This window comes from Amblyomma americanum, unplaced genomic scaffold (genome assembly GCF_052857255.1).
Source record: "Amblyomma americanum isolate KBUSLIRL-KWMA unplaced genomic scaffold, ASM5285725v1 scaffold_12, whole genome shotgun sequence".
NCBI lineage: Eukaryota > Metazoa > Arthropoda > Arachnida > Ixodida > Ixodidae > Amblyomma > Amblyomma americanum.
In genome coordinates, this window is record NW_027526484.1 from 232,540 (window position 1) to 258,067 (window position 25,528).

At 44.3% G+C, this 25,528-nt stretch overlaps 1 protein-coding gene across 3 annotated transcripts in view; it reads left to right on the forward strand.

Moving 5' to 3' along the window:
• Positions 1 to 18,711: 18,711 nt before the first annotated feature.
• LOC144111901 (nose resistant to fluoxetine protein 6-like) overlaps positions 18,712 to 25,528 on the forward strand; it is a 66,814-nt gene continuing 59,997 nt past the window's right edge. The window contains exon 1 of one of the 3 annotated variants that reach the window (XM_077644938.1): positions 18,712 to 19,173. In XM_077644938.1, coding sequence (XP_077501064.1) covers positions 18,888 to 19,173 — 286 coding nt within the window. In that variant the 5' untranslated portion in view covers positions 18,712 to 18,887. The remainder of the gene's footprint in view (positions 19,174 to 25,528) is intronic. The other 2 variants (XM_077644937.1, XM_077644939.1) reach the window with 2 other exon arrangements.

The window sequence follows — 25,528 nt, forward strand, 5'->3', positions numbered from 1 at the left end:
AAAAATCCCCAAGTTTTAATTAAATACAGAGCATAAAAGGTAACAAATTTTTACTCCTCACACCTACGACTCCGGATAACTGTATTCTGTTTATTGCGTAAAGCCTGTGCGTTGCAAAGCAACTAACGATGCAGGTCCTCTTCTCTCCCGCCAGTTTCCAAACGCTTGCACCGATTACGTCAAGGGAAGCACGCAATCACAAAACCACTGCAGGTTACGACTGCGGTAGAGATCGGCTCATCACCATTGCTTGCCCGAGTAAAGCAGAGAGGGGTACATGTAGGCCACTATTACCTATGTTCTTCAATGTGGTGGGAACATCCCGGTATTCGCCGCTGACTTTTCCTCGCACTCTCTACATCTAATGACTCCTGGACGCAGTACTCTTTGTTTCTAAGCGCGCGGTCGGGCATGCAAACGACTTCCGTTTGGTAATTCCGCTAACCTAGTCTTGAGAGAATGCCCTCTTAGAAGCTCCCTTATAGAGTAGAATAAACACCTATTTAATTGCCGCATGGTAGAGCCAGTTGCATTGCGACTAAACAAAATAAAAATGAAATGAATAGCACAAGTATGAATATCAAATTGAGCACATAAGGAACTCATGTTCATGGATAGAACAAGTTCCTGTCACTAAGCTTGACCAGACAAGGATAGAAAATGAGAGGCTTGTGATGTACATTATAAAAACCCAATGGTCACCCAAACCATGGAAAGCATACAGCAATGTATCAAGGTTTTTTTATTTACAAAGCATCGTGCGGGAAATTTGGCGGCCGTCGGTTTGGATCCCACCGCCAGAATGTGGTCGTTTTTTATTGTACTTTAGAATCAATTAAATTCAAGCAATAAAATCAATATACTCTAAATTTCTAATTATTTACAAATAAAAGCACTAGAAACAGCCCCCTTTGAATCGTTTCGGTGGCCGTTGACTTTATTTATATCTTACTAGGCTTGGATTGATTTCACAGCTCCGCCGATGCCTCTACACATAAGCGTTTTTTAATGAATAAGGTACAAGTAGCACCAAAATGCAAATGGTGAGAGCAACTTTCATTGAAACGTCAATACCATGCGAAAATTTTTTCGGTGTTTCCTATGCGTACTCTAGGGGATTGTTTCGTCTAGATTTAATGGGCATGTCATGGGTCCCGCCATTGTGCTCGTGCCTGGGCACGCCATTCTCTGGTGGATCCTGTGCGCTGAGTAGACATTGTGATCAGTGAAGTGACACTTAAAAAAAATCGACAGAGAGACTTAAGGCAGCTTGAGTTGGGGAATAGGAAAGCATTCGGCGTCTGTATGTTTGATCGGACGACCACGTTGCACTTCGGGCTGTGCTGATCTCGGAGCTGTAGCGGTTCATGGTTCACTGTTCATTGCGCAGGCACACACACAGCCGGCCCCAACGAAATACAACGAAGAAATGTCGCACCGCTGGCAGTGCGCTCCGCTGACAGCGCCACTGTGATCACACTCCACTGTCAGCGCGATGTATGACACCCCCCCCCCCCCCCCCCCCCACATACACACACGCGTATGACACCACTCGGAACACTGTACGACGAACTGTTGCGTTGTGATTTTGATGCGACAGTCTTGGAAGGTATACAATTGAAGGTGCATATGTCGTCGATTCGAATCCATGTGAAGACAAAGTCAACACAGTGTGATCCGCAGCCGCTACCCCACGTCCCGCTTTTACAGGGAGCCACTGCGCATGCACAGATCACCTTGAGGCTGGCGCCCGGTGTCGGCCAGATGCTTGCAGGTGTGTCGCGTCGGGAGCGTGGATACGATATTGTTCCGTGAAACGAAAAAGTTCACCGACGCTGGGCTTGTCGGCGCGGAAAAAAATATGGGACCCCATAATAATAGTCTCACTCTTTTAAAATAGCCTCCTGAGCTTGCTCGTCTTTCATGATGTACGAATACACTACAAACGTTATCCTGGTGTTAGAAAGCTTGAACAAGTAATTATGATTTGCCTCAATAAATAAAAAAGAAAACAATAGATTGATACTACGAATAATTAACATCCGTGCTGGCCACTTCGCCTTACCGAACAACATGTAGCAGACACGCGGAAGGAGGAGTTGCCTATAGCGCCTTTATTTCTTGCAACGGCCACTGGGAACAGTTTTCAGTAACGGATACAACTTAAGTGCGCACTGAAACTCCGGCCATACTCATAACCGGCACACACTGTTCCTCCGCGACAAGAAATTAATAGGTTTTAAAGCTGTTCTAAGCTGAACAAAAAGCTAATCACAAGGCGAAATTATGAGCGTGAGAATTCTGATATGTCTTGCTTGTCTAATAGTGAAGCATGAAAATGTTAATTTTGCACCTCCGATCGGTTAGCGGGGTAATTGAGTGCCCTGCGGCAAAGGCTAGTTGCTGCCAGGAGCTGTTTCTGTAGCGATAGCTATATTACGGTAGCATTTCGAGCCTTCAGCGTGGCGGCGCCGCCACCCTGTGGTTGCGCCGCCACGCTTTCACGTGGTTGGTAATGTGGTTCGTCACGTGGTTGGCCATGTGTCCAAGTCCCACTCGGCGAGTTGTAGCTATCGCCTCACTCCAGGTTTAACCAGAACTAAACCACCGCCATGTTTTTCGAATTGTACCATACCTCCGTAGTGTGGTGAATGTTCTTTGTTCTAGCAACGCCTATAAACACCACAGTGGAAAAAGTTGGGTTGCCTCGTCTGTAACCTTCCGAGGAGTCCGACTGTGCCTCTCAAAATTTTTCGCGATGTGAGAAGCATATTACAGTTATTATTAATATGAGACAGGAATGTATCCAATCCACTCCCAGGCCACGGCTGATGAAATTAAAATAGGCCTCTCCCGAAAAAGTCCTTAGCTAAGCGCCTATTAAGAGATCCTGCAAGTGTATTTTTAGAAAAAGAACTGACTTGCTCGAGGTGCTGGTACTGCTTCTTTTCGACGACTTTACCCAAAAAATTGAGAGAAAAACGTTTTCTTTAAAACTGGTATTAAAGGAACTAAAATCTGCCCCTTGACACCTCGCACCATTTATTCCGCTTATTAGTGCTTGCTGAAAACTCTGAAGTAAAGTTTCCCGCAGAAATTGGCATGGCTAAAGAATATAAAGCGAAGCCTGCCAATGTTGTAAAGAAAAGGAGTCGCAGTGTTTCCACACCGACTGGGTTTGTCCTTGACAGGTGAATGAAACACCTTAGAATAGGAACGTTTAAGCGAAGGGGTTTAATATTGGTGTCCGTAACGTGAATTAGGAGCCGGTATACACAGTTTTCAGTGCTCCCTGCGACCTGCTGATGGTTCCAGGAGCAGGTTGAATGTTCGGGGATTTAAGCCTGGACTCCATGTACGCGAAAACTCACGCGAACGCGAAGGCGACGGCGGCAAGCGACACCGTCGCGCAAAGCAAAATGCATGTTTCGCTTGCCGTGTCGCTCGGATCTGCACCCACAGAAAATTTCGCTCGTCGCCCGGAAGTCCCCCACGCGACTGGCCAATCAGAGCCCCACAAAGCCGTTTCCGGTTTGTCCACGGTTTCTCACGGGTACATCCATAGCTGTTCAGGGGGTAATGGTACATCTCACGGAACCAGCGCGTCGTCTTGGTCATCGCCACCGCTGAAAAAATATTTGGTTTTGTAGCTGAGAGGCAGACCCGCATGATTTAAATAATTAAAACAATCTACTTGTTGGGTGCGGAGGGCTAACAGCATTTGGAGCGGGCTACGCGAGCGGGCGTACTGCAGGGAGAGATGCGTGTCGAGCCGCGGGTACGGGCGCTCGATCCACCGTGCCGCTGCCTCTAACTGTGCAGAAACACTCGCGGCGCGCATTCTTACTGGTATATTATAGTTTGCTCACTTACAGTCAGACTGCAGTGACAGTTTATGGGAGTGTTTTTACTAAGCCGGATTGCACAGGAACCGAACGAAAGCACACATCCCCCGTGAATCCGTGATGTGACTTCGTCTCCGCAAGCACGCCGGCGTGGTTATCTCCACTGCCGTATAGGAAATATTCCTTTTGCACTTACTATGAGGCACACTGGCAAAATTTTAAGAGAGAGAACAGGTTACGGGCGTGTTTCTAAGCTTGAGTGCGCAAAGCACGGAGTCCGCTGCGAACGTCACGGGTTCGCGTCGCCTGCCGCCTTCGCTTGCATGGAGGTTGCCCACAAGCGACGGAGCGAGCGTCGCCGTGCCGCCTTGTCGCGTCGCTCCCTCTTTCGCGCACATGGAGTCCAGGCTTTAAGGAAAATGCTTCTCACGTAATGACTGCAGTCGACCGCCCTAACATCAAAATTTCTCCCGGGATCGCTCTTGTCATAGTGCTCTGCCAGAGCTCTGCGGCGGAGCTCATCTTTATAAACGCAATTTTTATGTTGGTGGACTCTTTCTGAAAAAATTAATCGCCTGGCAGATGAAATGTGGGGAACTCAGTGCATAACATCGGATTAAGTTATTTTCGCCCCTTTTTGTTGATCGATTCTTCATCAGGGTCGATTTAAAACAGATGACGACAAACGGCATGAAAACGCTTTTGAAAATCAAACGTGAGAAGACATCACACCCTCGAAAGCGTTGACTTCAACATAAGGCATGCGTTCCTTGAAATGACGGTGCGGGGTGCTTTCCCACTAACTGGGATTGAGGTCAGGTGTGAGTATTTCGACAGCACTCTGAGAGTCAAGGTTTAGATTTACACGGTGGGGCAGAGGGGGACGCCAGTATTGCGGTTTTTGGGAGTTCGGAGGTTTCCGGTGCGGAGCTGTTCCTGCACATGTGCCTCATGTGGAGAACTTTTCGTTCGGGGTACCTTAATTTAATGTCCGCTAGGTGTTATTTCAGCTAATCGTACAGTTTCCCTCTTGTTGAGTTTCGGTAGTCTGGGTTTTCTGGTAGTTCAGTGACTTTGTTCCCATGAACCTCCTGTTCAAGATCGATGCTAGACTGCTTTCTCCGAAGTTAAATTACCATTGGGATGTCTTCATAAAATTCCACAGCGGCTACTTCGTTATATTTACCCTACATATGTTACTGCCGTGTTGGGAGTTTTAACATGATACCGATGGCCTTTAGACTTTGGCAGTGGCACTGACAGATTCTGTTGATTGCTTAGGAATTTCAGTCAATCTTGCAAAACCGAAGCAAGATCGCTGTGCCACCTGAACGTCGCCTGGTGCCGAAACTCCCGTGTTAATATTTGAGTGTCTTGTGATCATAGCATAAAAAGGAGCGGTCGATTCGTGCTGCGCCTACACTATCCCAATGTAGTAATGCAGGCGTCCTGACCAGAGTTTCCGCTTCAAAAGACGTTGTTGCTCTCGCTCTATTTTGTGGCTGAAGATGTGGCCTGACCAGTTCGAAGTCGATTGCTTTCTCAGAGACCGGCAGCAGAACTTGTGGAAGTTTTCGTAGACGTCGAAAGTATTTTGTGTCAGGTCCTAGAAACATATACAGCAAGTGAAATTTTCAGAGGCGAGCCGGAATGGTTGTTCCATCTCGACCGTCGGGTGACAGACTTTCGCGTCGCCAGTGCGTACGAGTTAATTGGTCCCGACGTGGCACGTGTGCCATAGATGTGGTTCACCTCTCAGTCACGCGTGCCATCTGAGTGCCTCACGGCGATTCTTGTGTGGATGGATGCGCATAGGGCGCCCTCAGTGCGCACGGGCTGGAACCTCCTCCGGACTGCATCACTGCCTAGTGTTTCAACAATTCCTTTTGTCACGCCATGCATACCTATCTTCGCAACGTCGTTATTGTAGGTGACAATTTAAAACGTAGCGTTGTTGACACAGCTCAAATCGGCGTATCGGGAGCTAATACTAGAAACAGGAAACAAAAATGTTTGAACCTCGTTCAATAGTTTAGTTTTTGGCTTAGTTGAGTTTAGATCTATTACATTAGAGGCCCCCTTTGGCCGGGTTGTTACTTACGGGGTGGAATTTTATTGACATGAGCAAAAAAACAGCGCGAATATTAAGCATGGAGGGTTACCGATAACATGTTATTCAAAGGTTGATGATGAAGCGATGTTGACAATGTCGTGGGGCAGGCTATTCAAGTCCATCGCTGTTCGAGAAAGAACGATGCAGAAAAGGTAGTAGTGTGTGAAGGTGGCCGTGCAACTTGAATGGGATGACCGGTGCTGTGAGATATGCGTGTTTCGCCTAGGATATACGGTGAGCGATTGAGTAAAGAATGGAAGAATTTGTGATAAAGGATGAGACTCTCAATGAGGCTATAAAAAGATTGGGGTGGTAGTCCTGATATCGTTTCCCATGAAGAATTCGTGACGTGGGATAGGTATGAAGAGTGGATGAATCTAGTGGCACTATTTTGAACTGCGTATAACGTACCAAAGCGACTCAGGATGTGGGGGATGCCGCACCTCGTTCAAGCAGAACTTTGTGCACTTATGGAGGTCCTATAGGACGACCTGGAAGGGCACGTGCCGGACAGAATTTTTGGACAAGGAGAGGTGAAAATGTAGCCGTTGAATGCAATCCTGCAATAAATGTCACCATCTTTTTTCGGTGGCAATAGCTCGGACCCCAAAAGCGGATATGTTCGTTTCTTAAGAGAGGTTCGCCTGAAACAGGTTTGAGTGCAGCGGTGAAACTGCGAACAACGCAAGAAGGCAAGCTTTAAAGCACCGAAAGAAAAAGCAACCCAGGAAAGCCGGTCTTGTGAACTTGGAGAGATGGTTTGGCTTTGGCTAAACCTATAAGCGGATGAGATCATAAAGTTTGCGGGTGTAAGGTGGCGCATATGGCACAACAGAGAGTAAATTCGATAGATGTGGGAAATGGCTTTTTGTTCTGCAGGAGGCGTAGTCAGGCTGCAGCTGATGATGACCAGCATGTTGTACAGACTGTGATTGCGAGATCAATATAGCATGATCAATGAAGACAGTGCAGTCTCTTTGAAAGTCTGAGAAGGCACTTCAGTTTTCATTCAACCTGCCAACGGAGTTAATTCGAGTGTCTTTCTCGACCGGGAGGCATAGTACAAAAGCCTTGAGATACTGCTAAGCCTAGTCTAACGAACAACCAACGAAGATAAAAGTTCCTGAATACGAAAATTAAAACGCCCAACTCACGGGCATCCTCAAACTGTACGCCGAAGGAGAAAAACTACCTGGAGCTGATCTGCAGGAAATGCTTCGTTCGTTATCGACAAGCTACACAACCCTTTATGTGTCATCGTGAATTCACGTGCTCGCTTCTGCGACCGCTTTGCAACTATCCGCACCAGATTATGTTGCCGATCATAGGAAAACCTTAACCTATTCACGTAATGTCAATCGCGTTGTCGCACCAATGTCTGATGTTGTAATCAGCGCAGTGCGTGGCATCTTTCAGCGGTGTTTCGGATCTCTTTTCAGAACCGCGTTCCCGTCATGTTTGCGGGCTGAGCTGTCGGAGCTGCTTAAAGAGGGATGAACACTTAAGCGTAATGATTGAGCCCCGGTATCAACAAGTTGTGCTGGCTGCTGTAATTCTTTCTAAACAGCGAAAACTCTACGGCAAATAGTTTTCCTTCTAAGGACACTCCCTTAGATAGACCAGAGGAACCGCACTTGATGCGGCCATCTTAGACAAGGCGTAAAAAATGGAGATCGTTGAATGCTCTTTTGAGCTTTGTTCAGATTCCAAAATTGGTCACGCCCTGTGCTGATCATTGCTTCTGCATTGTAAAGAAATTGGCGGTTAATGAGGTTTCGTATAATCTCAGCACCATACGGCTCGTCATTCAGTGCACCTTTGAACATGAGCGAAGCAGTACAAAGCCTTTTCCGCGATATCTTCGGATAAAAGAAATTTGTGATCTCCTCCGTTTGTAGTAAATTAGCACAAACATGTCGTTGTCTTCAGTGCACCTAAATGACCCGGCTGCTCGTAAAGCCTCGGCGGTTTCAACTCTTATGTCCTCCATATAATGCATCCTTAGAGCCGAAGAGTAGAGAAGCAAAGTAAAAAAAAATGGTATCTGCACAGTTTAAGCGAGACGGTTATACTAACGGATTTATACGCCCTGTAGCATACCGACCAGGCACCCATTTTCGCCCCACCCTGCTGCCTCTCCTTTCCATATCTTTACTCTCTCTAAGCTGCTATTCGCTATTGCCTATGTAAAGGATGTACGAGCAGTTCTTGAATTTTATAGAAAAGCAGAGTATTGAAATGATGATGATTATGTATTTTTATGACGTAAGGGCATCTATGGCTAAAGAGTGCCATGGCACAAGGTATTTTCGACTTCTCAAGGTGGGGTTAAAGACCCATTTCCCAAGCATTTCACCCTAAATAAGCCAAGCAGCAGACCAGGAGAAAGCTTGTGCACATTGTATCACCTGTGGGTGCCCGGCGGCACTGGGAATCGAACCCCGCACCTTCCGGAAGCGAGGCGGATGCTAAACCTCTTCACAATTTTCAATGCTTTTAGACGCTTGCTGAAGCGTCCAAAATGTCAACAGCAAAAAGAGGTGGTTTATGACGTGCTACTTCAGCTGTTGGCATGAGTTTAGGGCCCCGCAGCTTACATCAGTGTGACAATAAACTTCCGGGAAAGAGTTCGCCAACGCAAAAGGTACGCCGGCAAATGCGTAGCGGAATGCAGCGTTCTGGCGGGAGGCTGCGAAGCACAAGGCCATCGGAAATATTTTGACAAATTCAGGATGATCCACACGGGAATCTATCGCGGCAAAAAGACTTTTTTTTCACATGGAAATAGGGTTGGCTAAAGTTAAAAGGAAATTGATTGTCTATTTTTCCGCGATATCAAATTTCCGCCCTTTGCCTCCGCGGTGGCTCAGTGGTTAGGGCGCCCAGCTACTGAGATGGAGTTCCCGGGTTTGATCCCGCATCGCGGCGGTCGCGATTCGATGGAGGCGGAACGCAAAAGGCGCCCGTGTGCTGTGCGATGTCAGTGCACGTTAAAGATCCCCAGGCGGTCTAAATTATTCTGGAGCCCTCCACTACGGCACCTCTTTTATTCCTTCCTGCTTTCACTCCCTCCTTCCTCTCTTCTCTTACCGCGCGGTTCGGGTGTCCACCGAGATATAAGGCAGTTACTGCGCTATTTCTTTCCCTCAAAAACAATTTTAGTTTTTTATTTATTTATTTATTGGTACATACTGTCAATCCCATATGGGATTATAACAGGAAGGGCATAAGTTGAACAGTCTAATAAATAAGCACAATAAGGCAAGCAAGCATAACACAAAGGCAAACACTCAGCGTTGTGAGGGTAAGATGTTTAACAAGAACTCAAGAATAGAAGTAAAGGTGTATAAACTTTCAAATGGACGGAACAGACAACAGTAATCAAGGAACAGAGAACAAACACTGGAAGCCAATGAATCAATATTTTAAAAATGAAAGGCAAAAATGTAAGGTAATGCAACGGAAGAACATGTAGAAATGCGCACACAATGAACACGATCTGTGCCTGACTGGAAGGCGGGTACATATGCAAAGGTGCGTAAAGCATTTATTCCGTACCCAGTTGGTGTTCGACGAGGGCTACAAAGTTATTTAATGATGAGCAGCTTGTGATGGTTGGGTCAAGGGTATTCCATTCGCGTATGGTTAGCGGGAAGAATGAGTGTTTAAAGCAGTCGGTCCGGAAAGTGTACTCGTTTAAAGTATGAGAGTGCTTATGGCTTGTGGGCCTGGTATCTGTAAAGGATAAATATGTAGAAGTGTCAATATGCAGCTGATTATTGAGCAACTGGTGCATGAATCTAAGACGTGCTAGTTTGGCTCTCTTCTGCAAGGCAAGCATACCAGCTTTCTGGAGTAGGTCAGTTGGTGAGTCAGTTTGGCTATATTTATTAAAAATGAATCTGATTGCGTTCCTTTGTACTTGTTCTAGTTTACTTACATGTTGTTTAGTAGAGGGAAACCCGACAATATTAGAGTATTCAAGAATTAGCCTTACAAGGGTATTATAGGCTAATAGTTTTGTCTCTGATGGGGCTAGTTTGAGGCGCCTTCTCAAGAAGAAGAGTCTTTTTAGAGCCTTGGATGTAATGTGAGTTATATGGGAGTTCCATCTAAGGTCATGGGATATGATTACACCGAGGTATTTGTGTTCTACGACTTGGGGGAGTGGGATAATATTAATGACATACTGAGATGCTGATTTTTGTATTTTCCTGGTTATTGATAACGCGGCGGATTTTTTTACGTTTAGGTTCATTTGCCAATCATTACACCATTTATTTACTGTTTCAAGGTCGTCGTTCAGAGCTACATTGTCTGCGGCTGAACTGATCTCGCGGTATATTATGCAATCGTCGGCAAAGAGCCTGATGTTAGAACAAATATTTGATGGTAAGTCATTAATATAGATGAGGAACAAGACAGAGGCTAATACGCAACCTTGTGGTACTCCGGATGTTACAGGCACTAAGTTCGAGTTTTCCAGGCTAAGCGAGACGTATTGTGATCTGTTTGTTAAATAGTCTTTGATCCAAGTAACTAGGGGGCTATTTCCTAATGCAGATTCCAGCTTCATTATTAGTTTATGATGGGATACGCGGTCAAATGCTTTCGAAAAATCTAATAGTAATAGGTCTATTTGTCTTTGATTATCGATACCGGAGGATAAATCATGCACTAATTCAATTAGCTGCGTAGTTGTGGACAACCCCCTTCTAAATCCGTGCTGTAATGGTGATAAGATGTGTTCCCGTTCCAGGTATGTCGTTATATGTTTTAGGATGATGTGTTCCAGGAGTTTACAAGTCGTGGAAGTGAGTGAGATGGGCCTGTAGTTTGCGACATCATCCTTGTTTCCGGATTTGTGTATCGGTATGATTTTTGCAATTTTCCACTCATTCGGAAGAGCACAGGATGGCAATGATTTGTTAAAGATTATGCATAGATATTTGGCTGTCCATTCGGCATATCTCTTAAGAAATGAGTTCGGCAGGTTGTCTGGGCCTAGTCCTTTCTTTGTGTCTAAAGCAAGTAATAAATTTAGCATTCCTGACTCAGTCACAGTGAGTGGTTCTAGCTGCTTTTCGTTGCTGTAGTTTAAGTGTGGATCAAAACCGTTATCTTTAGTAAAAATTGATTGAAAGTAGTTGTTTAGGGATGTGGCAGTAATATGGTGTACTTCTCTTGAGCCTTCAGGTTCACTCTTTTTAGGGTTTATATAATCCCAAAATTTCCGGGGCGCGCGTTCCAAATGCTTAGGAAGCGTTTTTGCGAAGTAGTTAGTTCTGGCTGCTTTGATTTTTAATTTCATTGTTTGGATGGCTATTGTAAGTTGATTTTTGGCTTGTGGATTTGACTTCAATTGCTTTCGCAGTCTTTTCACCTTCCTCTTGGCGTGAATGATGTCCCGCGTAATCCAGGGATTTTGTTTCTTTGTTGTCTTTGTTTTATTTGGAACAAAACATTGAATGCAGTGCAATACAATGGTTTTGAACCGAAGCCATAACATTTCAATGTCTGTTGAAGTGTTGGAAGAAAAAACCTAGAAATGTTAGAATTCAAAACTCAGGTGATCTAGAATACTGGTGTCGTCTGCGTTACAAAAATCAGGGTACAAAATTTGTGTTTGAGACGAGATTACGGCATCATGGACGGGAACATTGCATAAAACCAATTTGTGATCAGATATTCCATCTAGGGTTTCAGTTTGAGCTTTGTCAGTAGGAAAATGATCGCTGAGAAATATTAAGTCAAGGATGTTCGATGCGAGTCCCTGTGATCGTGTGGGTTGATTTACTACTTGTGATAGGTTGAAGTTGAGCAAGAAATCAATGATAATTTCTGAGGAAGGAGAATTAAACTCTAACGTCTGCCATTTGATGTCAGGAAGATTGAAATCGCCGAGTAGTATTATTCTGGACCCAAAAGCATAGCGGCGCATGTAATTATATAAAGACCACATACAGTCACGATCGGCTGTAGGGCTGCGGTAAACACATCCAACGGTAATGCTACGTGAGCCAAAGATTAGTTTGCAAAATAACGCCTCGACGTTTTCGACGTCCGGCAAGACTGTGTATGGTATTTTATTTTTTATGAAGATAGCCACTCCGCCGCCACGTGTTGTTCTATCTTTTCGTATGACAGAATACGTAGGTGGCGTAATCTCAGCGTTCCGGACATCGCATGATAGCCACGTTTCGGTTACGGCCACAAAATCAGGTTCCAGGCACAGAAGCAAGGATTCCAGTGAGTCTTTCTTGTTTATAATACTGCGGGCATTTATGTTTAGGAAGCTTATTTGGGACGGTTTGCTTTGTGACGGGTGCGCGACGCCGGTGCATCTACCCTGATCGTTTTTTTCGCTGGGGGGGGGGGGGGGGTGAATCAGGCTCCTGTGGAACGTGTGAATCTGTTTCAATGAGTACCTTATCGTTTGTTGTGTCATCCCAACGGTAAAGGTTTCCGTTTATGCGTATTTTATCGTATACCAAATGTACTTTGTCTCCACTATCCTTATTTGCCATAGTTTCCTCCTGATATCGCGTACCCGTACCGAGTGGTCTTCGCCAATTGAGAAGTCACTCTCTTTTAGTTTGTGGCGATTTTTCAGCACTCGGGCTTTATCCAGGAAGTTCAGGAGTTTCATTATTATTGGTCTGCTCTTTTTATTTCCCGGCTTTCCTAGCCTATGTATCCTTTCGATTGTTACAGGTTTAATTTTGAGGAGCTTGTTAAAGATGCTTTGGTTCACTAATTTGTCAAGAGAGTCGTCGCTCTCTTCAGAATCATCCGGGACACCGTAAACTATCAAATTGTTCCTTCTAGAGTGATTTTCTAAATCGTCAAGTTTCAGTTCAAGGTCTGAAACCACCCCTTGCAGGCTGGCCACCTCGTTCAAACAGCGCGAGATCTTGTTATCGAGGATAGCAAGATTTTCTAACTTTTCGTCTATGGAAGTTAAACGTTTCTCCTTGATTTCTTTGAGGTCCGTCGCTATTTCTTGAAGTTGTTTCATCACTTGGGCCATGTCGGGGCCAGGGTTTGACTCGATGTCTCCAGCTTACAGAAGTTGTTTTCTTACATAAGATGCCAAATCATACAGCAAAGGACACAGCAGCCTTGGGCACGGCAGCACTACCAAGAATGGATCATCTGAACGAATACATTTGCCAAATTTTTTGCTCACCTGCAAGCGGATTATCGTACCGCATGCTTGCAGTGCCGCCGCGCCCAATGGTGCCGTGATGCCTGTGGCGTACTTTTATACGCGTTCGGTTTTCCGCCAGGGGTGCGCCGAATTCAGAGTCTGCGCTCTGTGTTCCAGGAAATGGGTAGTCATGGTTGATGCCGCGGCAGTCCAGCTTTGGTAAAGCCGTCAGCACGTGGTGTTCACATTCATCGGAGAGTCGGGTTAACGATGACTGTGTTGCATAGTCTTGCGGTCCGTAGGTTGCTGGCACCAGCAGCAAGGGTGACAGCTATCTGCAAAAAGTAGACAGCGGATTATCGTACCGCATGCTTGCAGTGCCGCTGCGCCCAATCATTGCTGAACAGAAATAAATGCCTCACTAGTTTGCGAACAATTTTTGTTACACAAAAATTGCGCATTTCGATACCTTAGTGGCAACCAACCATGCCCATTTTTATTTTTTAAATGTAATAAATATTATTAATATTTAATCACGTGACCCTTTAAGGTCGTTACAGGGTGAGTATTACTTAAGAGAGATGGGGCGACACAATCATATTAATAAACGCGCTGTATTTTAATAACAAGGGCAAAATACATATATTTATTAGAACAGGAGGCATAACACAAAATAGAGAAAACAGAAAACATAACGCAAAAAAATTACCGCATATTTCTGTCACGGAGTATGAGATCTTTCACCTTTTTATATCAGTTTCTGTGTCGGTATCCGATTGAAGTATATTCCACTCAATAATAGTACGAAGAATGAGTGAGTTCACTGAAAACTAAACATTTCGACAGAATTGCCTGCCTGGTTGGGTTCGATAACTCAAAATAAATTCTGATACGTCTCCGTCTAAATCTTCTTTTAGTTAGCCAACTCGACGTTTCGAGGCCGATTAGGCTCCTACTTCAGGGGTGAATGGCAGCTGTGGGAGTGTTTAATTATGCATCGACCATTACCGCACAGCCCGACAACGTCACTCACCGCCCTGACCCCCGGTGTCAACGTCATCCTCGTATCCTCGTTTTCCTTCTTTCAGCCCCTTGCTGCCGCACATGCATACGTAAAGACGCTAGCCACTGCCCCCAGTCATCCTTGGAGAAAGAGCCTAACCGGCTTTGAAGCGTTGGGTTTTCTAACTAAAGTCTTGCTTGGTGAGGTGTTCGAGTTCATTTTAAATGAATGGATTACCACAGGAAGTTGAATGGCACTGTACGTGTTTAACTGTTTAACTGTGATATAATGGTCAAGTTTTGAAAATATGACATGAGGTGGCTGAAACAAATCGTCGCGAAGAGATGGAGCTGGTAAAGCTTATGAAAAAGCGTTAAATGAGCAACTTCACGGCGATGTAGAAAGTCTTCAAGTCCGGCAAGTTTTCTTGATACTGAGACGCTTGCGAAAGGTGAGTAGTCTAAAATGTGAAACGAACAGCACGGCTCTGCAAGGATTCGATATTACTGATAAGGTAGGCTTGCTGAAGGTACCAAATGGCCGCGATGTATTCGATTTTAAGGCGTATTAGAGTGGTATAGAAAAGTTTGGTTACGTGAATGAGGACTTATTTGATTTGCGTTTCAGAAGACCAAACGGGTGATTAGCAAACTACAGTGAGGTCGATTTGAGGATGCCATGTTAAGTCAACCTTATGTGTGATGTATAGCTTAGCTGCTCGTTGTTGAAGAAAGCAACAAAACAGGTTAAATTCTTCACGTTTAGAGGGACTGTTAATGCTCATCAGATGAGAGCGAAGAACTTGCTAGAGTCTTTTATAGCTAGATTTAGCTACAGATGGTGTGCGATTTGCCTGAAGCGCGTTGTTTACCCTTGTGCTGCTGCGGCACGATTTCACGAGAAATATCATTCATTTTTTGGGTGTGAAGCTCGAGTTGGACAGTCAATGGAATGACAAACACCAAAAAAGTGTTAATTGATACATTGATTATGCTCGAATCTCCGTAAGTTTGCCATCATTCCGACAACATTTACCAATGCGAGGCGCGTCGTTTAAATGAGAGGTAACGTGTACTAGGAGTTATTCTTCAAAACTCTCGCTCTGTGTTGGCCAGATGAACAAGCTAAAGATGGCTTACCGACTATGGTTGTACACCTGTTGAGAAACGAAAAAAAATGCCCACATGGGAAGACACACAATGCAGATGAATCTTCAACGATTTAGTTAGGGATCATGCTGGAAAGGACGTGCTTATCAGCCGTTAGACGTTTAAAAGATCCAGGGTGAATGCTGAGCTCACTTTTATTAATGGAATAATTGCCTGAGCGGCGGGAATTTTCTGTCATTTGGTGTCCCACCCATATGCTACACGGTGCAATGATTTGCTAAAATGGCTGCACAGCTGGTCGTCAAAGAAGCCCGGAAAGCAAGCAATAATGAATGTGGAGATGATTATCTGGCTGGTGGCTATTGAAATCTCACATGGAAGGGCATTTGTTGCAATGGAGTCCTTTTTTTTCACTTCAAAACCAATTACCTCCAGCGTATCAGCTCTTGCAACATTTGACCCTTTTTCTCCGAAACCTCAGATGCTAGAAACATTATTGTTCCCGCTACCAAAACTACATACGGGAGGATTTACTGAACCACAATTATAAAAATCAATGCAAGTAATTTTGTTTCACAGGATGCTTAGTGACCATTTCGGCTTGTAATATTGGGTGGGTCCAATAAACCGCTAGAAATAACTAATTTTTATTAATAATTATGGGTCAGTAAAAAAGACACAGAGAGCTAATTACAAATTTAAAGATGTGAGTGATCTAGCAAAAGCAGGTCCCGAGAAAAAGGGTCACATGCATAGGGTAAAATACATGAATGGTCTAACTGGTGCACCCATTAAACTAATTTACGTAGTTTAGTTTATGGAGGCATAACGTCCCAAACCGACTCAGGTTATGCGAGACGCCGTAGTTAAGGGCTCCAGAAATTTCGACAACCTGGGGTTCTTTAACGCGCACGCACAACACACAGTACACGAGTCTGTTGAATTTCGTCTCCATCAAAATGCGACCGCCGCGGCCGGTATGGAACCCACGTTTTTCCATAAGCACCGATCCATCGAGCCGGCTCGCAACCCTTAACGGTTTAACTGTGAAACTACACCTGAAATCATTAGTTGGTTGCAGAGGTCCTGCCAACTATGCCCGCCCGCGGCCTATGCTACTTGAGGGACAACTGTGGACCCTTACGAGTTGAAGGCCGGTTCCCTAAGCTGTTATTTCACTCACCCCTTGTCACAAGCAACTCGCCTCCTGAACTATTAGAAGTGGGCTGAACTCGCTTTCGTCCGCAAAATTTCTTGCTTTCGCTACACTGGAAATATATAGTGTACGAATCATTTATTGCTGCATCATTCCTAGCGATTGGTGCACTGAAATTAAGTCCTTTAGTCGCGGTCCTATTATAAAATAACGATCGAAAACCTGAAATATACTAATTAGGAAACTTCGAATCAAAATTAGGGTATGCCCTACCGGTAATTTCTGTACGTTAACAGGATGTCACCACTGCGTTGTGCAGTTAGAAATTTGTTGGTCGCTGCAAGCTCAATTTTCCGCGTTTCCAGAAGTCCTGAGGAGTTCATTTTTGTGCCGCAAATTTGTGCGAAAACTTAACCTGCCACTTTGGACCAGTGAGAGTGCCATGTTTTTATATATGAGCTCGATGGCGAAATTTCGCTGCTGGTCGCCCGACCTCGGGCTCAGCAGCAAAAAAACTTATAGCCAATGCGCCACTGTGTCAGTTTCCTTTCAGTGAGTTTCGTGGTTTTCCGCCGCCCTTCTCGTCAGCTGTCATGCTTGGTCTGCGCGCCTGAATCCCTCAAAATAAATGCTGTGCCTTTTCAACCAAGGCATGAATTAATGGCGTGACTAGAGTTCCTGCACGTGCTTCCAAAGAGGACCAAGCCCACACAGCCAATGCATTTTCCTTCTGTTGAAATGCGTATTGAGCAGGCCCCTGCAATTTTTGTTGCGGTCTGTATGCGTCGTTGTAAAGCCTCTGAAGCGGTCCGCTGAGCAGTGGACACTGAGGTATTTTTCTTTTTTTTAAAACTTGGTTATGTGGCTAGTTCCTTGTTGTCAAATCCCATTTAGAAGCAACCATCAAAGTTCCTTTCGCGTTAAAATGAAGGGTTGCCTTGATAGCCATGAAACTATAATTTTACTCATCGAAATAAATGGCGCGATTATGACAGCAACACAGTAAGTGAAGCGTGCTGGAGTTGTCCACTAAAGTGAACTGCTACTCTAGCTGACGCTTCAACAACATTGTGCAAAATGCACCCATAGGTGAAGGTCGAGACGAGAAGGCGCATTCTAGCTACTCTCCTTTAATCGACTTCTATACACGCTTCGTGGGCCTCAACCAGCCTTGCGTATAAATGAATAGAAGAACATTACTATCAATCGGGCTGTGCAAAGCGGCCATTGGCCATTACATTATTATTTGAGCAGAAGGCACTACTCGGACTTGCAAAAAGAAGTGCGATGCGGATGTATGACTACGTGCCACATTAAATTCTACGTTAAACATGGCTCAAATTGGCTTTATCATGGCTACATATGGCCAGTCACCAGCTGCTCTATTGTGGCTGTTCATTCACAATCAAGGATGCGACGCCTTCGACTCAGTGCGCTGGTACCTTAACGGAGAATGCTTGAAACGCTGTAAAGTGGTAGCTTTGAAAGCGCTCAAAATTTTGCAACGCGAAACTCAATTAGTGCGATCCACAAGGGATCCAACACTGAGGGAACATGAAACCCATCTATTTCGGCCACGACAAGCTTCGAACGAATGACGTGACAGTCACGAAAGGGTTTGCAGTGACGATTGAACGCGTCGGGAGCTTTTAGACTTTCTGTATATATAGTTTTGGACGCCAGTATCTATGCGGAGCGATGATGCATATAGATGCAAAGAACTAATGAGATGCGGGGATCGCTTTATCTATGCCTTCTGTTCCATCGCGCAATAAAGTGGTTAGTCTGCGTTGGTGTGCTGCTTTGCCTATTCCCCGTGCGTGCCTCGTTTGCGCAGTTCTTTCTTTGCATCTATAATAGAGCAACTGGTCCAAAAAGTTTTATTTGATACATATCAGCCCACAGTGGAAGCGCTCCAACTTGGCGTAGCCTAAGTCTAGTTAGTTAACAAGGCGAAATGGAGAGTGGTGTTTTACCGGGAAGCGCCCGTATAGAGTCACGCCGGTATAGTAGATTGCGTGACCAGCAACCCACATCATACAACAAGGTCAACGAGAATAGTGAGGAAGAGAGAGCGACTGCGTCAGTTCGAGTGTTCTTTTCTCTTTTCGTGCTGTTTCCATTTCTTTCTCTATTGCCCAATCTAGCCAATGTGTCTTGTGGACGAAGACGCCTCTCCTGCCAAGAGCGCCGAGTATAGACGTCACGGTGAAGGGTTTTATATGCAGGTGAGCGGCTGATTCACGGCTTTGCGCCACTGAAATCTGGCCTCTCAACAACTGCTGCTAGAGTGCGCACGCTATTTCGACCAGCTATTGTGTCTCTTACACCTGGACTTCAAAACGCATTCGGAGTCCGGACAAAACGAAGAACGTGGTGGATTCTAAAGCAATCCCCATTAAAGCATACTTGGGCGCCTGATCATATACTTGCATTGTTTTCTAGCCGTAGAAAAAGTGAAGTAATCTGTGTTTTCTTAACTCCGGGACTTTCTGAGGGTGAGGCTCCGCAATGCGTTCGAGAAAACGCGTGATTTCTCTGCTCACCAGATTGTTCTTTGCGCTTGCGGTTGTCATCTGCTTGCGTGCCACGTCATGCGTCGCTCATATCGAGGCGAACAATCAGACCGACGTGAAAATCGTGGAGAAGTTGAAAGAGTGGATCGGCGACGCTATCGACCGGGCGCCGCCTTCGTTCATGCGGAAGCTGTTGGAAGCAGACGTGTCGTCCAAATGCAGCCTCGGCCTCCTCAAGCTTGTGCGTGGAGTCCGCAACCTGGAACCCTGGGCGCTGCGACGTGAGTGTGTTTGCCCATGTTTTTCTTTTTTGTTTCTTTTTAATCGCGCAGTCAACGAACACCAGTGCTTACTGGTTTTCGACATCTTCAAAGAGCGAAAGACGCATAATACTTGCCCAAATCTTATTTTCGGATCTTGTCGCGAATTGCCAGCAATTAGACAAGAAGTCTAGCGGATTGCTGGAAATGTCACTACATTCCGGTCTTCTAGCGCTCAGGCTCTTTTTGCGCCGCCATAAATCCCCCGAAAGACGCAATCGAGGGCTCCGTTATATTGGAAGGGACTCTCTGCTATTGGCGGTTTAAAAAAATGGCAGCAGTCATTGTAAAGAGTTATTTTAAGGCCTGTATTCGCACGTTTTTGCTACCTCCACCAAGGCGCGTAGTGTGTTTTTATCTTCTCTTCAATGGTTTCTATCAACTTATACCGCGGTGAATCATGTTTCGTGCTCAGGCTTCATTTCACGGGCTCGTGGTCCTGCACGCTTAGATTTCTCAAAAAAGGATAAAAATTCAGTTTCAGCTAGCAAAACTTCTGAACAAACTCAACATGGGCATAGAGCGCCGTTTATGGTGGCAAGCAGTGATGCTGGGAAGACATTACGTTCCCCCTTCACCGATTGATAGGCAGCTGTCCGATCCATGCCTACGCACAAAACAGTAGCACGTAAAGGATAATGATATATTGTAGTGCTGCTTACCGAAATACGTTGTAAGATTATCGTATTCGTTCGGTGTGTCGCAAATAGCAATAGCAATTAACAGCGTAAAAATACTTCGGGCGTAGAGCGTAATAAAAAAAACTGATGTGCTCGTTAAACGAATAAGCTTGACTTCCCCAATGCAGATGGTTTAGTAAATAGTTCTAATGCGTAAAGACGTATGAACTGCATTTCGTCTATGTATTTAAGTTCTTACCGCATATCGTTCACTCTCTGCATGCCACCAAGTATCATCTTACAAAACCGATGATGGGTAGCCCAGGCGACTGAAACAAAGCGATTTGCATTGCAGCAATTTTCGTCGAAAGAACAACCCGGAATTGCCACTCAAAACGCACCTCGGAGGCTCAGTGGCTGCGGCGTTTAGCTGTTTGGGCATTGAGCCAAAATAGAGGGTTCGATCACGGCTACGGCAGCCAGGTTTTGATGGAAGCGAAAAGTGAAACCTCTCAGGTCGTGAAATTTACTCGCACGTCAAGTACCGCAATTCATGTAAACTAATCGGCATCCTCCAACTACTCACAACTCCACAAGTCCACGGTCGGGCATTACTTTCGAAAATTCGTCGTTATATTGGCAATCTCATTATATGTCGCAATTATTAATCAGGTCCGCCTTTCTCGCTTGCTACTTTTCTTTAAAAAAATAATGCTGCTTGGCTTTTCGAAGAAGTTGTTTGCTTTAATGTTTTGACAAAAATTGTTTCGATCGCTTGATAGATATCTGTATTTTGCGAAAGGATGTAAAAGAACGCATCGGGAAAAAATCAGGTGTTTCTCGTATCTCTTGTATTTGTTCTTTGTGATATGTACAGAAGGTCGCACAATATGTGCAATGAAACGAGGATTAAAATTTTTCGTTCTTTTTTTTACATTCTGTTAATTCATCGAAAACTCCCAAACTCCTGCCATTTTCAGATTTTTGTCTATAATTCCAGTCGTGTATTGATTATCTTGGATTGTTTGGTCTCATGTACTTTCATAAGTGATACTAATGTGGAAAAAAATAACCTAGGTATTGAGTGATATCTGCGACAAAAAGCAATACATACGCGAAAACGCCGTTGAGTGAATCTCGTTGGGTGAAAAAAGAAACCGCATCATTATCCACGACAGGTAGTCGAACCTGTGGCAGCGCGGGCAGACCAGATTAAAAAGCCGCTGTGCGAGAGCACTATGCTCTCGCCGCCGTTATTTTTTTTATTGCATGGAAATAGTCCCGAAAAGAAAAATATAAGCATGCTTACGTCACATTCTAAAACATCAAAAGTCTGGGAGGCACACACCTGCATCCAGATAGGGGAGCCATCTAGGCGGCTCTTTCAGGGCAGCATATACTTCCCGCACCCAAGCGCATTGTGCACGAAACAAAGATTTCGACGACCGCGGTGATTCGGCATGCCAGTAGATCATGGGGCTCTTCCGAACACTAAATACTCTCAGCAACATAAATATATTTTACGGCACAGCACAGTTTCTCTGCACTGGAAAAAAAAACGGATACTATAGGGTATGATGTCAATGGCCTTCTTAATTGTTCGTTGTAAACTGAGGCTCTCACCACAGCCTTACACGGCTTATGATAAATTGCAGCACATCCTCGCGCTGTGCATTGCACATCGCCGTCATCATCTTTTGCCATCTGCGATGCGAACAGATCAGATCAGTTTAACCTCGATCAGGGCTTAACCTGAGCCTAATGTGGTCGCCAGGCGTGCCGACGACCCAGCAAATCAAAAACATGAGCCCATCAAGTTAACCACAAGCTTTCGCACGTCTACTCTGTTTGACTCCACTAAAACCATACAAATTTTCTTTTGATAGCAGATTTCATAAACTTCAAGCTCTAAGAGTTTCATGGTATTAATTTTGTTTAGACAAAAGAAACAAAAACACTGGTTTAGAGCAATCGTTACCTAGTTCACAGTTCCGTGTGCCCTGTTCATCGTACAACATGTCGGCACGATGACTATTTATTTTATTCAGGAATACAATATTGCACCCAAAAAAAAACCTATGGTGTCTGATGGCATTTAATTATCGATATCCTTCTCTGCTTCGCAGTACCCCGTCATCCTGCCCACTGGTTCGCCCAGTGGCCCCGTTTAGAACCCGCCGGTAGGAGTACGGTGGCAGCGTGCGAAAAAATACAAAATATGTTTCTGTTATCAATCATTTTGGGAACAGCGCTAACACAGGACGGAGCGAGAACACAACATAGGCGCTGATTAGCAACTAAAGTTTATTACAGAAGTATATATATATATATATATATATATATATATATATATATATATATATATATATATATATATATATATATATATATATATATATATATATATATATATATATATATATATATATATATATATATATATACATAAATACCGTAAACCTAAAGCCCAACTCTCTACTCTTCAATTTTCCTGTTATTTGAGTGTTTTAATGACAAATGCAAACTAATGCACATTAAAAATTCTCAAGGAATCAAAATCTTTTTTTGGGGAAGTGCTGCTTCCCATACAACTATCTTTTTCAGGCAAATCTGACATTATTATGAGCCGCACTTGGCACGTTTGAGAAGAGATAATCTCGTGCTAACTTTTACGGCCACCTGCGTACTTTCCACTTTAAGGTTAATTAGAAGCTGTAATTCACCTTTCCCAGTTAGTTAGCGGGGAGTCTTCGCAAATATCAGTATACAGAATCATTTTTCATTACCTCTTATTAGTTGTTCCTTCTTATTCATCCCGCCACTATCCCTAGGAAAAATGGAGTGCAACAAAGCAGAAGGATTCTGTTGCTGTTCCTCACACTTTTTTCTCACTGGCAACCTTTGATATTTCTTGTGACGAAATCGGCTTTTTGTGCACTCAGAGACGCATTTCTAGCACCGTCATATATGCTTCCTTCATTCTAAACAACAAACGTGCCGACCCGACTTTTAGTGGAATCGCCTTGTATTTAACCACACAAGAAAGCCTCACCAGAAGCAAGAACTTACCAAACATATACGCCCGATAAATACGTCGTATTATTTGCATATGAGCACTCATTCAAATTTTTTGCTGCTCGTTGCGAAAAAAAGTAATCACAGCTTTAAAAAAACATCTTGCTTCAGTTTTAATATGGCCACATAGTGCCTCTTTATTTAAGCACATAATGTTCCCATCGAACTCATGGCAAAGTAAGCTGTTGAGTGTGCAATTTTTTTGAGAATCTGGCATTGCCTTTGTAATTCATTAAAATTATTGTAGCAACCAATATTATTGAAGACATGAGCCAGTGAGCATACAGGGTCGCAAGCTTTCCTTGCTCAATGCGTTTTCTGTCGTTGAACATGTGGTTTCTCCTTGAAATTCTGCTGCCACTTTTTTCGTCTCTATTAACTGATAGCGACGTTTTCATGACTGCTTCATTAGCTACTACCGTACTTTCCATGTCCACAGCGCTGCTGTTTTTACCTCAGCGCCATGAATATTTTCATTACTGCCCAAATGTGGCACGGTCCTTGTGCTGCGTCACTTATCTTATTCATCTCGCTATCAGTTTGCTGCCCTTGTCTCTGTATACGAACAGTTACGGACAGAATGATACGGACCACGCTTGCGTGTTCAAACTCTTCTGTCGTTTTATGTAACGGAAATAGAAATCTTTACTGTCTTTATGTGTAAGGAAAAAAGTAAATATTACCTCCATATGCAGCAAATAACCATTAATTTTGGCTAGGTAACGTGTCAGAAGGCTTTGACCGTCGAACCGTGGTCCATATTCTTCTGTACGAGACTGTTCATCAAAATTTATGCCCAAGCCTTATTTTCTCTTCGTGGCTTTCACGCTGCCGCTATGCCGCAGTGCTTGCTCAGTCCTCTGGCTTCAGACGGTGAAGACATGAGAGCGCATGACGAAACCCAACTATAACTCAAAGCAAGGAAAGCACAGGAGAATGTGTTTTTTTGCGGATTTGATAACTGGCTGGCGAGTTTGTACTGTAGTTTTTTTTTCCCTTAAAGTTAATTGATTGGAAAGCAGAAGAAAAGACCACCGATGCCGCCGATGGGTTCGGATTCCACCCGTGGAATTTGTAACTACGATGTTCACCAGTACTGAATTTTTTAAAAGTTATTTTTTTCACTCTATTTAATTACTTGAATGAACAAAATATAAAAATACCTTGACTTACTATATATAGCGGTGAAAAACATAGTTGAAGTTGCGGAAAACTATTGTGCCGCGGTTTATGTTTAACACTTGGCTAAAATTAGTTGCGACACCCAGAATAAAGTGTTTTGCGCTGTTATTTCTCCACAAACTGATCGGACCGTCACATTAAGCGCTCGAAGTTAAGCAAGCAGCCATGAGTTAGAAGTTTTAACATCTTATGAATCGTTCAAGTGCAGCTCTGCATGCACCAGAGCTCCGGAGGTATAAATAATAGCCGACACTAACGCTCAGCTCAGGCAACACCCGCCACTTTATCAATGATTTGCGACGTTGAGCGCGATGTAGAGTTTTTTAGCTAAAATTTTTAGTGGCATTATAATACCAGTGCTCGCGGACATCACAAAATAGGCGAGTCAAGTTAACTAATAAAGCGATTACCTAAATTTTAATTGTATTTTTTAACTACTACCGATAGTCGCCTCATTTCAATTGGAGATTTGTTCCCGGCGGTTAGTAATAGCCATATCAGCATCTAGAATTTTTAAAACGCGATCGCCTTAGCAGCTGTGGTTCGACTCGACTAATCTGGGCCATTTCCCGAGCCGTTAGAAAACCGCGCGCTCGCGCGAGGGCGCCGAACGATATAAATCACATGGCGGTGTTCCGTTTCGCATGGACAACAAGACATTGTGGCCCGCCCGCGCTGGGGCAGCGAAGTGGCGAGGAGCGGGGAGCATTGCAGCACAGGTGGGGATGAAATTGTCGCGAGATACGTGCCACGAGTGTCGCGTGATACGAGTGTCATGATTTGATTACACGTCGCTTTTCGCTCTCTTGCAAGCGTGCGGTTTTAGAATCGCGTGAGAATTTTCCCGCAATATTGCCAAAGAAGTCATGTTTTCGAAATTCTAAAAACTAATATGGCTGATAACAACGGCCGTCTACAAAACTCTAATCGCAATCAGGTGCCTATCTGTAATAGTGAAAAAGTTGTACTAGTTGTAATAGTAGGACAAGACTTCTCTTTGCCTTAAAAACCCTATGTAAAAAAAATTAGGGGCAGGCTTTCCTTCAAAACCTTGTATGTACCTAAGAAACTAAGTTTCACTAATTAACCATTAGATGAACACCGTTTGGGGATTAGGACCAACAGCAAATTCGAAAGTACAGAAATTATATATTTTTTTATTTATTTAAAATTGATTTTTTGGGGAAAGGAAATGGCGCAGTATCTGTCTCACATATCGGCGGGCACCTGAACCGCGCCGTAAGGGAAGGGATAAAGGTGGGAATGAAAGAAGAAAAGATGAAAGAGGTGCCGTAGTGGAGGGCTCCGGAATAATTTCGACCACCTGGGGATCTTTAACGTGCACTGACATCGCACAGCCCACGGGCGCCTTAGCGTTTTTCCTCCATAAAAGCGCAGCCGCCGCGGTCGGGTTCGAACCCGGGAACTCCGGATCAGTA